General features: G+C 36.1%; 1 protein-coding gene across 1 annotated transcript in view; it reads left to right on the forward strand.

Annotated features, from left to right (window-relative positions):
* Positions 1 to 15,845, forward strand: part of ROCK2 (Rho associated coiled-coil containing protein kinase 2) — a 144,433-nt gene that overhangs the window by 122,598 nt on the left and 5,990 nt on the right. Inside the window, exons 22-32 of the mRNA XM_059132632.1 lie at positions 391 to 494; positions 657 to 843; positions 4,020 to 4,113; positions 4,212 to 4,306; positions 5,056 to 5,235; positions 5,408 to 5,576; positions 7,662 to 7,732; positions 8,714 to 8,802; positions 9,255 to 9,333; positions 9,921 to 10,182; positions 10,265 to 10,478. Coding sequence (XP_058988615.1) covers positions 391 to 494; positions 657 to 843; positions 4,020 to 4,113; positions 4,212 to 4,306; positions 5,056 to 5,235; positions 5,408 to 5,576; positions 7,662 to 7,732; positions 8,714 to 8,802; positions 9,255 to 9,333; positions 9,921 to 10,182; positions 10,265 to 10,478 — 1,544 coding nt within the window. The remainder of the gene's footprint in view (positions 1 to 390; positions 495 to 656; positions 844 to 4,019; positions 4,114 to 4,211; positions 4,307 to 5,055; positions 5,236 to 5,407; positions 5,577 to 7,661; positions 7,733 to 8,713; positions 8,803 to 9,254; positions 9,334 to 9,920; positions 10,183 to 10,264; positions 10,479 to 15,845) is intronic.

The following is a 15,845-nucleotide window of genomic DNA, read 5'->3' on the forward strand; positions in this document are numbered from 1 at the left end:
GATTGGTTTTAAAATAAGTAGTAATGTCCCCTGTGTTTCATTTAAGCTAACAAAATTTTTTTTGTCTAGACTAGTAATATCTTTTTGCCTCTTTATTGGTTCTTCCTGTCTGTGTCATTTAATGAGAAACCTCAGTCTGATATCCAGTTGAAAATCTATCTTCTAAATTGTTATTGGAACTTTTATTAGTTAATTGGTTGATTTACCAGAAAGGCTCATTTACCATTAATTTGCTCAAGGGTCCAGCATTGCTCAGTGTTCAGGAACATATTTGTGTGTGTCCAACTTGACTTTGTCTGGATAGACTTTGAATTTAGAAATAAAATTGATGATGAAGATGATGGTGGTAGTGGTGGCAATGATATGTTTCTGTTCTGTTTTGTTATTTAGACCCTCTATAAAACACAGGTGAGGGAACTTAAAGAAGAATGTGAAGAAAAGACCAAACTTTGTAAAGAATTACAACAGAAGAAACAGGACTTACAGGAGGAAAGGTAAAGCTAAGATCCTTATATCTTTTGTTCATAGTCATATTCTCTTCTAGAACATTGCCTACAATAGTGTAAGTAAGAATTTGTTGATGAAGTACAATTAGACAAAAACTTTGTCTTCCTAATGAAAACTGGACATTAAAATAATGTATCATTAAAACGTAGGGACTCCTTAGCTGCTCAACTGGAGATCACCTTGACCAAAGCAGATTCTGAGCAGCTGGCTCGTTCAATTGCTGAAGAACAATATTCTGATTTGGAAAAAGAGAAAATCATGAAGGAGCTTGAGATCAAAGAGATGATGGCTAGACACAAACAGGAACTCACTGAAAAAGATGCTACAATTGCATCTGTAAGTAAAATATCTAGTTTTTTTAAATTTTAATTAAATTACTTTATCGTCAGTCTTCCTTAAAAGCACCAGGGAAGGTACTACAGATGGAAATGAAAGATCTTAACATGCCGGCTATAGGATTTGGATCCAGTGAACATTAGCTTCTCAGTGTTTGGCAGACAGGGGCTCAAAAAAGAACTACTTCCAGTGGGTCTACCTGTCGGTAAATTCAGAGTGAAAAAACTAAAGTAAAAGGGAAATACCAGACACAGAAACAGTATAAGCCTTTTTCTTCTTGTTAAACAAAGCTTATTTGAAAAGAATCTTGAAACTATCATGAAGGTACTCCTATGCAGGTTGAAAAAAATTGTAATGAAAATTTCAAAGAGAAGTAAAGTATCATGTAGTTGAATCTGTTATTAAATTGCTATAGTGGATAAAAAGTGTGGTATTAGAACAATGATATTTAATCCCGTTCAGTGGAAATGAGTAAGGAGGCCAGAACCAGATTCTTGCACATACAGGAATGTGATATATGGTTGTGGTGGTAATAGACACGTTGCTGGGAAAGGATTTAGTTGTAATAAATGATTTGGGATGACTTTCTTTTTAAAGGGAAAGGAATACAGTTAGATCCTTACCTTTTACAACATAACAAAAATAAATTCTAGCTATCATAGTATATGTGCTGCCGAAGCGAGCACAAATTCTAGCTATCATAAAGATCTCAATGTAAAAGAAAAATTTTAAACAATTAGAATGAAATCTAAAACTTACTATAGCAGAAGACAACAAACAAGTTAGAGAGAGAAGATATTTGTAATGTATTCATGAAATAAGGGCTAGTATCAGGAGCGCGTGCGGCACTCCTCTAAGCTCACGAAGAAAAAGTTAAACAATATGGGAGAAAAATGAGCCAAAAGAGGAAACCCTAAAAATAAAAGCAGATGCTTAACCTAACTACTATTTAGGAAAGGCTGGATAAAATAGCTTTGAAATAACACTTCATACTCATTATAATGGCAAAATTAAGTATCTCACTAATTTCAAGTGTTTGAAAGACATGTGGAAACTGACATTCTTATTTACCACTATGGAGAGTGTAAATGTAGGTGGCATAGTATAGTAAGGGGTATGGCAATTTTAAATATTTATTATTTAAGTATTTTAAATATTCAAAATATGAAAGTTTAAATGTTTGCATAATCTAAAGAAAGTCTATGTTATGATAAATATGCTGGAGAAATTTAGGCAGTTTTCATAGCAGCATAAATGTTTGTAATAGCAAAAAGTCAAATGTCTTTTGAATTTTGGTGCTCCCCCTCTGTGCAGGGGGGAGCACTAAAGGGAGAGAGAGGAGAAGCAGGCTCCCCACTGAGCAGGGAGCCCAGTGCAGGGCTCCATTCCAGGATCCTGGGATCGTGTCCTAAGCCAAAGGCACACACTTAATAACCATTTGAGCCACCCAGGTGCCCCAAAGTGAAGTTTATTGAATGATCGCAAATTAGTAGTACAAAGCTCCCAAACAGGGAGGGGACTGAGAGGGTTGCTCTTAAGGATATGTGGAAGTTTATTTTCTTATTTCATTTCTTTTAAAAGATTTTATTCATTGGGTGCCTGGGTGACTTAGTCATTAAGCATCTGCCTTCAGCCCAGGTCATGATCCCAGAGTTCTGGAATTGAGCCCCCATTGTGCTCCCTTCTCCGCAGTAAGCCTGTTTTCCCTCTACCAATTCCCCTGCTTATGTTCCTTCTCTCACTGTATCTCTCTCTGCCAAAAAAATAAATAAATAAAATCTTAAAAAAAAAAAAGGATTTTATGTATTTATGTGAGAGAGGGAAGAAGAGAGCGAGAGAACACAAACTGCGGGAGGGGCAGAGGGAGAGGGAGAAGCAGGCTCCTTGCCAAGCAAAGCCAGACGTTGGGGGTCAATCCCAGGACCCTGAGATCTTAACCTAAGCTGAAGGTAGATGCTTACGTGGCTGTGCCAACCAGGTGCCTCCAAAATTCCAGTGTCTTTTCAACAGACGAATACACAGACAGATGAAACGAGGTAGACGGAGGAGGGACTGTCTCAGGTAGAATGAATTACGGTCCTTATATGCCCGCAGTTTGATTAATACAATGTCCAGTGAAAGCAGGTACAGGAAGATACAGTGTGATCATGGACAATTTATAATCACACAAAACCACACTCTTTATTGTTTTATGTGTTTGTTAGAAAAGTGTATAGTCATGGGTGGGAAGGATGAATACATAATTCATAATACAGTTTCTTTTGGATGGGAAAGAAGTGTAGGAGTAGGATTTGTGATAATAATAAACAAGGATGTCAGCTTCTTTAGTAAAATTTTATTTTGTTTTAAAATATTCTGACTTGGAACACTGAAAAAATAAATAAATAAATAAATAAATAAATAAATAAAATATTCTGAAAGAAATACTACCATTTTAAAATTTGTTTGGGGCGCCTGGGTGGCTTAGTGTGTTAAGCCTCTGCCTTTGGCTCAGGTCAGGATCCCAGGGTCCTGGGATCGAGACCCATGTCAGGCTCCTTACTCAGCAGGGAGCCTGCTTCTCCCTCTCCCTCTGTCTGCTGCTCCACCTGCTTGTGCTCGCTCTCTCTCTTTCTCTCTCTCTCTATCAGATAACTGTAAATAAAATTTAAAAAAAAAACCCTAAAATATGTTTATTCTGGATGATGAAATACAGTGCTTTGTTATAATGTTTGTTTTTAGTTTATTAAGTGTTTTTCTCATTAAAAATGCTGCTAAGGGGGCACCTGGGTGGCTCAGTTGGTTAAGCAACCGCCTTTGGCTCAGGTCATGGTCCCGGAGTCCCGGGATCGAGTCCCGCATCAGGCTCCCAGCTCTGACCTTCTCGCCTCTCATGTTCTCTCTCACTGTCTCTCAAATAAATAAATAAAAATATTTTTAAAAAAATTGCTGCTAAGGCTTTTTGAGAGAAGGAGTAGGTTTTGGCTTCCTGGGGTGCTCTTGAGGTCTGATGGTTAGCAAAATTCTCTTCAGTGAAGTTCCATAATGTTCCACAAAGCCACAAAGTGTAGAGATAGATGTACTTAGAAAAATAAGAGTTTTAGCATCATTCGAGTCTATTTTTATTTTGAATGATTGCTTTATAACTTAGATATTTTGAATTGGGTTATAATTTTTTTTCCACTTTCATTTTTTAGCTTGAAGAAACAAACAGGACACTAACTAGTGATGTTGCCAATCTTGCAAATGAGAAAGAAGAATTAAATAACAAATTAAAAGATGCCCAAGAACGTATGTATTAACAAAGACTAAAGTTGATTTTAAATTTGCCTAATGTTTTCTCATTGCTGTAGTTATTAATATAATCTTGACATTTTCCCGTGTTTCAGAGCTGTCACGGCTGAAAGATGAGGAGATCAGCGCAGCCGCTATTAAAGCACAGTTTGAGAAGCAGCTGCTCACAGAGCGAACGCTCAAAACTCAAGTAGGTGTGACACACCGTAAAGAGGATTTTGAAATCTAGTTCCTCTCCCTCTGCAGATTGGCTGTAGTGGTCATTGAGTGTATCGGTATTTTCACCTGGTTGCACGCAGCTAGATTTGGCTGACATTGTCCAGTTCAGTGTTTACTTCAAGTTTCTGTAATTTTTCCATGTGAAATCACATTCCCTCCTAATTTTTTATTGTCACCTGGTAAATTTATTTCCTTTTAAGAAATAACTGAGTGAACATTTGCTGACAGCCTAAGAAAGCGTTAGTCCGAAAAGGCACCTTTGGCTCTTGAACCATCCTTCTGCCAGTTCTATGGCTGCGTATGTACAGCATGAATCTTTGTGGGTCCCAGATGCTCAGTTCTCTGGTTGGACATACTCTGTTTTACTAATATGATGCCAATGCAAAATTTTCTTCCTCCAGAATAGAAATGGATCTGCCTAGCAGAAGTCTGTCTTGAAACTAAAAACTTAAAGCTGTAGAAAGTGACATCAGATCCAACCTGTAAACATTTTAAATTACATTTCTCAGAAAACATGAGAGTGAAAAACTAACATAATTTGGAAGAAGATAAAGAATAACGAAGGGAATATGTTCTTTAATATAGACAGTATTTCCCCTTGTCCCATGTGTATAGGGAAAGAGATTATTAGTGGTCATATAACTTGCTGTTGGTGAATTACCAAGAACCATCAGTACAATTTATTTTATTTGATTACCTATTTATTTTTATGTTTTTAAGGCTGTGAATAAGTTGGCTGAGATCATGAATCGAAAAGAACCTGTCAAGCGTGGTAGCGACACAGACGTGCGGAGAAAAGAGAAAGAGAACAGAAAGCTACATATGGAGCTTAAATCTGAACGGGAAAAGCTGACTCAGCAGATGATCAAGTATCAGAAAGAACTGAACGAAATGCAGGCTGTAAGAATACTTTTTGAAATCTACGTTGAAGACTTCTTTTAAGAAGCACAAGTATTTTAAGTATTTTATTGTATTGGTTATAGAACATTTCTATTACGTCATAATTGTTACTGAATTAAAATTATGAGGTATATGGTATCCAATTAATTTAACATAATTTAATCTCTTGTAGCAAATAGCCGAAGAGAGCCAGATCCGAATTGAACTGCAGATGACACTGGACAGTAAAGATAGTGACATTGAGCAGCTGCGGTCACAGCTCCAAGCATTGCATATTGGTCTGGATAGTTCCAGTATAGGCAGTGGACCAGGGGATGCTGAGGCAGATGATGGATTTCCAGGTAGAGGTTTATTTTCACCTCTTACGTTATTTTTTATTGAAAAACTTTGTCTTAAATATAAAGCAGTTGATTGTGTTAAGTCCTGAGAGTGACTGCTCCTGAGAAAAATGTTTGTCATTTCTTTAAGAAAAAAGCATACTCCTTGGGATGGGCTTCAGACAACAATTTAAACTTACATTATATATTGATATTTGACAAAAATTCTTGTGAAAAAAATGCAAAAGAAAATTCCACATATTTACTTACTTAAATTAACTCTTTATGTATTATAGGTAGCTCTTTTTTCAAATATTCATTTTATTTTCTCTTAACTTGTTTCCGCATTCTTACTTCCTTTCCTTTTATGTTGGGTGTTTAGTTCATATCACTCAATCACGCACTATGGAATCCATGTCATTCACCTACCAACGTTCCTCTACTTCTCTCAATATTGCCACTAAGCCTTCCAGTTCTCATATGCTTCTTGACTCTGATTCTGATTCAGAAGAAGAATCTTTGCCTTACTTACCTATTTCATCGGAACCTAACGGTACAGGTGATATCCTGAAAAATTTTCACCTTTGAGGTTTTCCCCGCTACCCTTAGTTTCAGTCCCTTTTTTTTTTTCCTTTGTAACATTAACTAATATTCACTAACTCTAACAAATTGTTCTGGTCTCAGTTAAAAAGAAAATGCTGCATGAACAAAGAAGTTTTAAAGGTATTGTCATACGGCATTGCTGTTATGTTTGATAGACTTATTTTGTCGACTTTATATCATTTAAGAGCATTTGGTTTTATTGCCTGCGTCATCCATTTTTAGCCACCGAGAAATTCTTTCTGAAGTTTCATGTTAAGAGTGACAGCACAGAAAACACCACGTAGACTGAGAGGTGGATGTAGGTTTTCATTGTTTTAGCTACATTGTGTTAGGCCTTAAAAGAGAGTTTAAGACACTTTGACCCAGTCTTTGCCCTAAAAGGACTTAGAGTTTTAAATGAAGAAACTAGATGGAAAACATATAAAATCTCTATTTAACACGAAGTTCATGTAAGTACAAACCACGTTTAATGTAAATGCCACAGGAAATTAGTGTATGAGCAGTTGAATATAAGGTAAAATGTAGTCTCTTACTAACTGAATGCAAAGGGAAATAGCTGTATTTACCTTGTTGTCACATTGCCCAGGCATATGTACTCATTGTTACAGATCATCTGATTTGGTTCCTTAAGCTGGTATAGGACCATATCCAGACAGGTACACTATATAGACTGTTTTTAATGACAGCATTTCTGTTCACAGTGTCTGGAAGGTTGTTAATGTGAGAGTATAGGTTCTGGAGTCTGGTGCATCCCTGTGCGGCCTTCCTGTGGGATTGTAAGAATTCAAGAAAATGGATGTTAAGCATCCAGCACAGTTCAATACGTGACTATCAGAATAACCTCCAGAAATACTTATTGCCCCTAATTATTCCATTAAATGGTACTGATCACATGCCACTGGAACAAATTCTGAGGATTCAGGCAATTTCCTTTGTTGAACTAGAATTTTACTGATTTTGCCGTTTTGGAATTTAGAAATGTTTTTAGTTATATTGCTATTCACTAGCCAGATTTGATTGGTAATTTACACAATTTTATTTCATTTTATTTTAGCCATTTAAAACGTCCACTTTCTCTGATCATGTAATTACTCACTTAAAACGTTTTCTCTTTGAAGAAGATACATATGCATTATATCAATAAATAGGCCTCTTCCAAAGGAAAAATAAAGAATTCTAATATAGGTGCACTAGTGAGAATAGAGAATTGCTTCTCTTTCTTGTACCTTTTCTGCTCAACTTTGCAGATGCATGGATTTAGTCAGCAGGGAGCATTTGACTTTATAAGCTATAGAACATATATTTTCAATGTGCTTAACCTGGATTTTGTTTGGCATTTCATAACTTGCTTATACTCATCCTGCAGCCTTATTACAGCCTTGATAACGTATAGTGATAAATTCTGAAAGGCATATTTGATTTGTTCTGTGACTTTTATATTAAAATTTTATTGCGCATTTTCTTAGAATTGCTAAATTTATCCTCATATCTTCTGCTTATTTATAGAATCAAGACTAGAAGGATGGCTTTCATTACCTGTACGAAACAACACTAAGAAATTTGGATGGGTTAAAAAGGTAATTGGTACTTTTGAATATGGTTCTTTTATTTTGCTTTGGGTTTGTCCGTAGCCATTTCACATTTGTAGTTGTAAGATATACATTTAACTAGAACTTTTAGACACATAAAACTTTGTACTTCCTGATTTGGAATGATGTGATTTTGTATATCTTTGTGAAGAAACAAACAAACAAACAACCTTTCATCATCATAATAATAAAACAAGTTTTGGTGGTAGGAAAACAAAAGTCGGTTGGCCTTGGTGTTCTGCTGTTTCATTGGGAAAACAACTCTGGGTATGACAGGAAGCCCTAATAATTTCTTTTCCTCTGTTACTATGATTTACTGATATTGTGATGTTCATTTTTGGTAAATGTCTTAGTCTGTTCAGGCTGCTAAAACAAAACAGACTGGTTAGTGTATGAACAATAGAAATTTAATTCTCACAGTTTGGGGCCTGGAAGTTAGGATCAGGGTGCCAAATGGTTGGATTCTAATCGGTGAGCCCTCTTTTACATGGCAGACTTCGTGCCATGTTCTCACATGGGGGACGGGGCTAGGGATCTCTCTGGACCCCTTTATAAGGGCACTAATCCCAGGGAGGTCTCTCCTCTCATGGCCTATTCATTCACCTGCCAAAGGCCCTTCCCGCTAACACCATCTCATTAGGTATTAGGGTTTTACATTAAAATCTGGGGGACACAGACATTTCAAACCATAGCAGTAAGGTTACCTGTGTTACTGGATTGAAGATAAGTCAGTCCAAGATACATTTGAATTCATTTCCTGTTCAATTTGCTTATTGAATATGTATGCCAACTAAATTTATTATTATTTTAAGGAAGACTTTCCTAAGAGTATATTGAGAACTTCTGAGTTATTTAACTTAAGTATTTTATATAATTTTTATTGCTGTAGAATTTGTTTTCAAAGAAAATAAATAAATAAGATCTATATTAACTTTAGTCATTAATTCCTTCCCTCCCTTTCTTTAACAGTATGTGATTGTAAGCAGTAAGAAGATTCTTTTCTATGACAGTGAACAAGATAAAGAACAATCTAATCCTTACATGGTTTTAGATATAGAGTAAGTGTTTTTATTAAAATATTTAGAACCTTTCTCTTTTAAAGCATAAGAGAATTATGTGACCTTTTTTTTTTTTGTCAAATTAGTGCTATTTATTACTCACTGTAGTATGTAGATAGGTAAACTCATATGGCTTGTATTGTACTGTTGTTACATTTTCTTGTATTTGCTTCATAGAGATGGAAGTCTGGGATATAGAGTTAGCTAAAACATCTATATTTTATGGGTCTTTAATATGTTTTCTCTGAAACTAACTAGAAAATTTCTGATTTCCTGGAAATACTCAGAATCTCAAGGAATGATTGAATTAAAAGAACCAGTGTATCCTCTGACCTTCTAACATGGGTCAAAGTCATTGCTTTTAACTTCTTACCTCTTACCTAAGTATAGGGTAACTAATGTAATTTGATCCTTTGGTAATATTTTATTCCTTTATTAAAAATCTTTTATAGCAAATTATTTCATGTCCGACCAGTTACACAGACAGATGTATATAGAGCAGATGCTAAAGAAATTCCCAGGATATTTCAGGTAAATAACTTTATTTTGTTTTTGGTTAGTTGAATTTATTTTGGATTTTTTTTTTTCACCTTTAGACCGACGTTCTTGGTGTGATAAAGACATATCAAATTTCTTTATTCCTGGGCCTTCTTTAGATTATCTTTCAATTTTAGTCCCATTTAAAGGTCATTTGGGGCGCCTAGGTCGCTCAGTTGGTTAAGCAACTGCCTTCGGCTCAGGTCACGATCCTGGAGTTCTGGGATCGAGTCCCTTGTCGGGCTCCCTGCTCAGTGGGAAGTCTGCTTCTCCAGCTGACCTCTCTCCTCTCATGCTCTCTCTCTCATTCTCTCTCTCTGTCAAATAAATAAAATCTTTTTAAAAAAAAATTGCTAAAACATAGCTATAATGGAGAAAATAAGTAGGCATGTTTTTTTCTGATATGTGAGCCAAGTGACCATCTTGATTAGACAGAACCTACTAATGTTTGAACATCAAATGCATTTTCTTCTCATTGAATGTTTTAGGCTAATATTATTTTATTGACACTGTAAGAATTGTTACTACTTAAAAAATAATTTCTGTTGACAATCATTCATTATTTTTTTTGCTTTCTATAGATTCTGTATGCCAATGAAGGAGAAAGTAAGAAGGAACAAGAATTTCCAGTGGAGCCAGTGGGAGAAAAATCAAACTATATTTGCCATAAAGGACATGAATTTATTCCTACTCTCTATCATTTCCCAACCAACTGTGAGGCTTGTATGAAGCCATTGTGGCATATGTTTAAACCTCCTCCTGCTTTAGAGTGCCGGCGCTGCCATATTAAATGTCATAAAGATCACATGGACAAAAAGGAAGAGATCATAGTGCCTTGCAAAGGTAAATAATAAATTACTTGCTTCATCATTTATGTTCAGATGAATTTAGACATACTAATTTTTTTTCAAATATTTCTTTATAGTTTATTATGATATCTCAACGGCAAAGAACCTGTTGTTGTTAGCAAATTCTACAGAAGAGCAGCAGAAATGGGTTAGTCGGTTGGTGAAAAAGATCCCTAAAAAGCCTCCAGCTCCAGACCCTTTTGCACGGTCATCTCCTCGAACTTCGATGAAGATACAACAAAACCAGTCTATTAGACGGCCAAGTCGACAGCTTGCCCCTAACAAACCAAGGTAATAAATCAAAATGTGGTTAAAAATTTGTGTCTTTTTTAGTATTTTGCTATTTGTGTTCAGCTACAAACTTTCCTAATTGTAGTGTTCCTTTGCTCGGGATGTCAGTGATCCATGGAATACCAGATGTTTGAAACTGTTTCAGTGTGTATGTCTCATTCATTGATTTAGTTGACTGTAGTACAGGTTTGTTTACTAAGTCACACATATATATTAAATTCAACCAAAAATATATAAAGGTTCATTTTTGTCATCTCTAAGTATATAAACATAATATTTTAAGATTTTAGAAGCACACTGACTATTGTAATGGCTTAGTAGACAGTGTGTACACAGACCTGTAAGCATCAGGTGCACACGTTGTGTTTAGTATTGCAAACCTGTTCACCTCTTTTATGTTAGATGACTTGGTACACAGGACCGAAATCTTAAGTCTTAATTCACATCTACAAGTTTAGAATAAGACTTGCTTCTGACTTGTAGCAACAGAGATCAATCGTAAAAATGCAGATATTAACTGCATTCCTTGTGGACATTCCTTGTATTTGAGGCAGAGTTGGGATGAGGGAGTGAATTCCAAGATAATGGTGAATGCACAGAATGTTTTGGTGGAACTATTTTCATATGGCTACATTACAGTCCTTTCATTCTTGATGCAGAATAACCCTTTCTTGGCTTACTAGCTACTGTGGCATGTGTAACTATTGCTATTCACTGAAATGACCATGAAGATTTGGTTAGTTAGCTAAAGGGTAAAGTCTGTACGATCAGGTATCTAATTTCAGGTATCCTTTTTGTTCCCTAACACAGGACCTTCAGTATATGAATAATGATGTGCATTGGCTGTATTATCAGAAATCTTTTCATTCTAACCACAAACATCTAATATGAAACTTTTCTTGAAACTATTATCTCAAGGAAATAATTTAGAATGACAAAGGTAGAATTGCTGTTTCAGCAGTGAGAATGTTGAATTTTTCTGTGAGGTATGAGAAAACTAAATACTATAAAATTAGTGACTATATGATCGTAATTAAGCTGAAGAAACTCAATACAGAGACACTGAAGGTCATTCCATGTGCCATGCGCAAAACATCTAAAAATTAAGTTTTTGTTTTTAATATTGTAGAACTATTAATGCATAGGCGTTATGCTATTGAAATAGTTTATACTGTCTAGTGGTGTACAGCTTCCAGAGTGCTTCCGTAATCTGTTCTCTCATTCAACTTCCTGCATATTCTGTCATTTAGTTTTTAAAATATTCCTGTAGAGCAGAATAGATAGGTATTATTATCTTTCTTTTTGATTGATACTCGAGAAGGGCAAATAATTTCAGATTCAGGACTATAAGAACTCCAGTCCTTTCATATATTTTACTCTTTGTTACTGTTTGATAAATTAATGATTTCACTACCTGCGATAACACATAGAATTCATTAATGAAGCAGATTTCAGACTGAGGCATGTTTTCAGTTACATAACAGTTTTCATGGTCACTGACTTATAAATACTTGGTTATTCCCTTCTTCTCCACTTTGGCATTTTGGTCTAGTTAGAGGCACATTTACTTTTTATTTTTGTTGCTTTTTGTTTTTAGTTCTGGCCCTGCCCTTCGAATCATTCTTCATTGATTTTTTAATACATTTTGCATAGCAACAGTAAGTAATAGGGATTTCTTTCTCTCACAACTTTGCATGTAGATAAAACTAATACCAAAACTGACTATAAAATGTATAGGGCATTTTTGTGAACGTTTTTTGTCTAATATACTCTGAAATTTTAAGCATAAAGATGGACACATTTAAGATGCAATTTTGTATCTTATTATGTGTCTGCAGCGTTATATCCATTGTCTTTAATATCTGTGACTCCATTGCTTCATTAACTTCCAAAATTGTATCTGTCTCTGTCTTATATGAATCACCCTAAAGTTTGCATTTCATTTTGGGTGTCACATTTTAAGAGTAGTATGCACAAATTGGAGGATATACAGATGAGAATAACAGAGGGAGTAATGGATCATTTGAAAGTGTTACATGTGGAATAAGTGAAGGAATTAAGGATATTTAACTTCTGAAGAAATTGTTTAGAAGGATGGGAGATGGTAAACAGCCGTAAAGATTTAGGGGACTTTTCTGTAGATGATGTATTAGAACAAGAACCAATCAGAGAAACACATTTCTAACTCAGCAAGGGAAAAGTATCGGGCAGTCAGATACTTCCAAAATTGGAAGACTTGGTTTGCTCTAGAATAGTAGATGCCCGGTCACCAACAGTGTTAGTACCTGATTCAGGCGACTGCTTGGTGATACTGGGAAAGAGCGCCCTCCTCAGTCTGTCATGTGTAGGTCGTCTGACAGTGAGCCAGCACAGCTCTGGAGGGGAGCAAGCATTGGACCTGATGGCCTTTGATGTTCCACTAATTTATAACATTCCAGTAGACAGGTAGAGCTGTGAAAGGATCCTTCGGGAACACCTAGGAAACAGCTGGTTGATATCAGCCATAATTTAATTTCTAGCTCTTTGTATAATCTAGCTTTGGTTGAACTAACTCGCATGCTGTCTTTCTTAAGACAAATGTTTGACTTTGTTAGACATTATCAAAATCATCAAATGTATTTGTATATGCACTAAAACATAATACCTATAAATAATCATCTGATTTTTTAAAACTTTTCCTCAGTGTTTGTCTTTGTTAATGACTACACCATTACATTTTTTTTCTTTTCACTTTTGTGACATTCCTGGTTCTGATTCTCCTTTTAACTCTTTGCAGCAATCCCCTTTTTCTGTAGGGAAGTGATAGTTAAATAAGTGTTAGCTACTATGTATGCCAGGCACTCATCTGTGAGCTTTAAGTGTACTAAATTATTTATCCTCATAACCGCCCTGTGATTTTTAGCTCTTCATGTCTTCATTTAACAGATATGGAGACTAAGGCATAGAAGCACCATGTGTTTGAGATCACACACCAAATAAGCAACAAAGCTGTGAGTTCAGATCTAGATAGTCTAGTTCTAGCCTCTGCAACCCCAGCCGTAATCCTGCACTGCCTCACGGTGATAGGAGTAGAAATGAGTTAATTGACAGCTTATAAAACATATGTGTAGAAATCCTATTCCAAAGGTATGTTTTCTTGGTAATTTTGAATTTAAAAAAAAAATGCTGGAAAGGCAGAAAATTTGTGAATATAATGTTGATTTGTGATAAAGATAGTTTGGAGAGATCCTTAGTCTGTTCCAAAGTGGGACACAGAATGCTGGTCTTTGCTGAGGGCATTTCTCTTTAATTATTTTTCTTTTAAAGATCTTCTTTAAAATGCAGTATTTAAGCCACACAGAAAAGTATAAAGCAAAAATGCAGTAAATGCTCATTTGCCCAGTTTTAAGAAATAAAGCATTGCCAACACAGTTAAACTTTAAGGGTGAGAGGAGCTCTTATCATTATTTTATTTATGGGGGGTGGGGGTTGGGCAGAGGGAGAGAGAATCTTAAGCAGGTTTCACACCCAACACAAGGCTTGATCTCGTGACCCTGAGATCATGACCTAAGTTGAAATCTAGAGTAGGATGCTCAACCAACTGCGCCACCCAGGTGCTCATGTTATTATTTCAGTTTTGTTCTTTTCCATTTATAAATATAGGAAGCTAACAGACTAATTATTTGGATAAGAATGAAAAAGCTGTATGCAATTGGAAGTGTCAAAAATAAATCCGTTAAGTGTCGTAGAAGAAAATAGGTGAATATGGATCTGATTTTGGATTGGGGAGCTTCGTGTGTGTGTGTGTGTGTGTGTGTGTGTGTGTGTATAATTTGCAATGTGTATGAGAAAGATGGGTTATATCTCTCTATATAGAGTTCTTATATAAATCATTTATATGATTGCCTCTTCCCAATATAAAAATCAGTGAGGAACATGCCAGCATTACTATAAATATGGAAAAATGGTTAACTTGATTATTTTTTTTAAATTTTTTTTAAGATTTTATTTATTTATTTGACAGAGATACAGCAAGAGAGGGAACACAAACCGGGGGAGTCGGAGAGGGAGAAGCAGGCTTCCCGCAGAGCAGAGAGCCCAATGCGGGGTTCCATCCCAGGACCCTGAGATCATGAGCTGAGCTGAAGGCAGAGGCTTAACCCACTGAGCCACCCAGGTGCCCCGGTCAACTTGATTATTAAGCAAAGATGTTAAAATAAAAGTAAAATGTAAAACCTGCCAAACTGGTAAGATTAATGCTGGTATCGGCGGCATGTAAAGAAACAGGCAGTGTCACGTACTTTTAGCAGAACTCAAAGTTCTAATGCTCCTTTCCAAGCAGTCTTTGGCAGTAAGTTTCACAGGCCTGCAGTGTGTACCCACTGATCAATAAATAGAGGAGATAGAAAATCAAACAGATAGTGTTATGGTACTTTTTAAAATGTTATTTATAATAGAAGCATGAGTGAGTGTTACAGGGGAACAAACGAAAACATGGAGAATTCTGCCTGAGGGCATCAAGCTAGCTCACCAAAAAGGGAGGTTCAGTAATTTTCCAGGCAAAGAAATATGGGAAAAGACAATGGTGGGCCAAATGTTATGTGCAGAGGTACTGAGTTGTCAGAATTACTTCCGTGTTATGTGTTTGTAACATTGTATTGGGTTAGAGTGGGGAGAGGGTAATGACAGGGAACGGCAGAAGATGTCCCTGGAGAGAAAGCGTTGAACCAGATTGAAAAGGACCCAGTACACTGTGCTGTGGGAGTTTTTATTTTGTTCTTCGGATAGAAGTCTTTCAGCAAGAGATTGGTGTGTGTTGCCTTAATGAGCTCCTTCACTAATGTACTGAAACCAAGTCCGAGAAAGCTTTCTCATGTTGGAATGAGAATTAGATGGCTGACTGGCAAGGGCTGAGGGAGCTTTAAGGAAGACTCTCAGGCATTGTGCTAGTGACCAGACTTCTAGAATTTGAAGACTGTGACATGGGTGCACACTTCACAAACACTTCCAAGGTTTCGGAAGGGTAGGAAATGCAGATTTTTCAAAATTGGGGCTTAAACATCCAGGATGGCTGACTGATTTCCATGTCCCTTCACTACAACTTACTGTCTGTGTAAGCCTAGAAAAATGCGAAGTGTGTTTAAGTGAGTAATTTATATCTTTGTGCATTTTCTCAAATATTCTACATTCAGCACATTTTGAAATAGAGTAATTTGATTTGGTTTATTTCTTTTCATTTAGGGTAACCATCTATCAACATACTCTGTCAGTTTATTTACTCTGTCAGATTACCAAAGTCAACCAGATGCATTAGAATTCACTTCCAATTTTTTATTAAAAAATGTAGATACTTGGGGCTCCCTGGGTGACTCCGTCAGTTTAACGCCT

The sequence above is a fragment of the Mustela lutreola genome, chromosome 9 (assembly GCF_030435805.1).
Source record: "Mustela lutreola isolate mMusLut2 chromosome 9, mMusLut2.pri, whole genome shotgun sequence".
NCBI lineage: Eukaryota > Metazoa > Chordata > Mammalia > Carnivora > Mustelidae > Mustela > Mustela lutreola.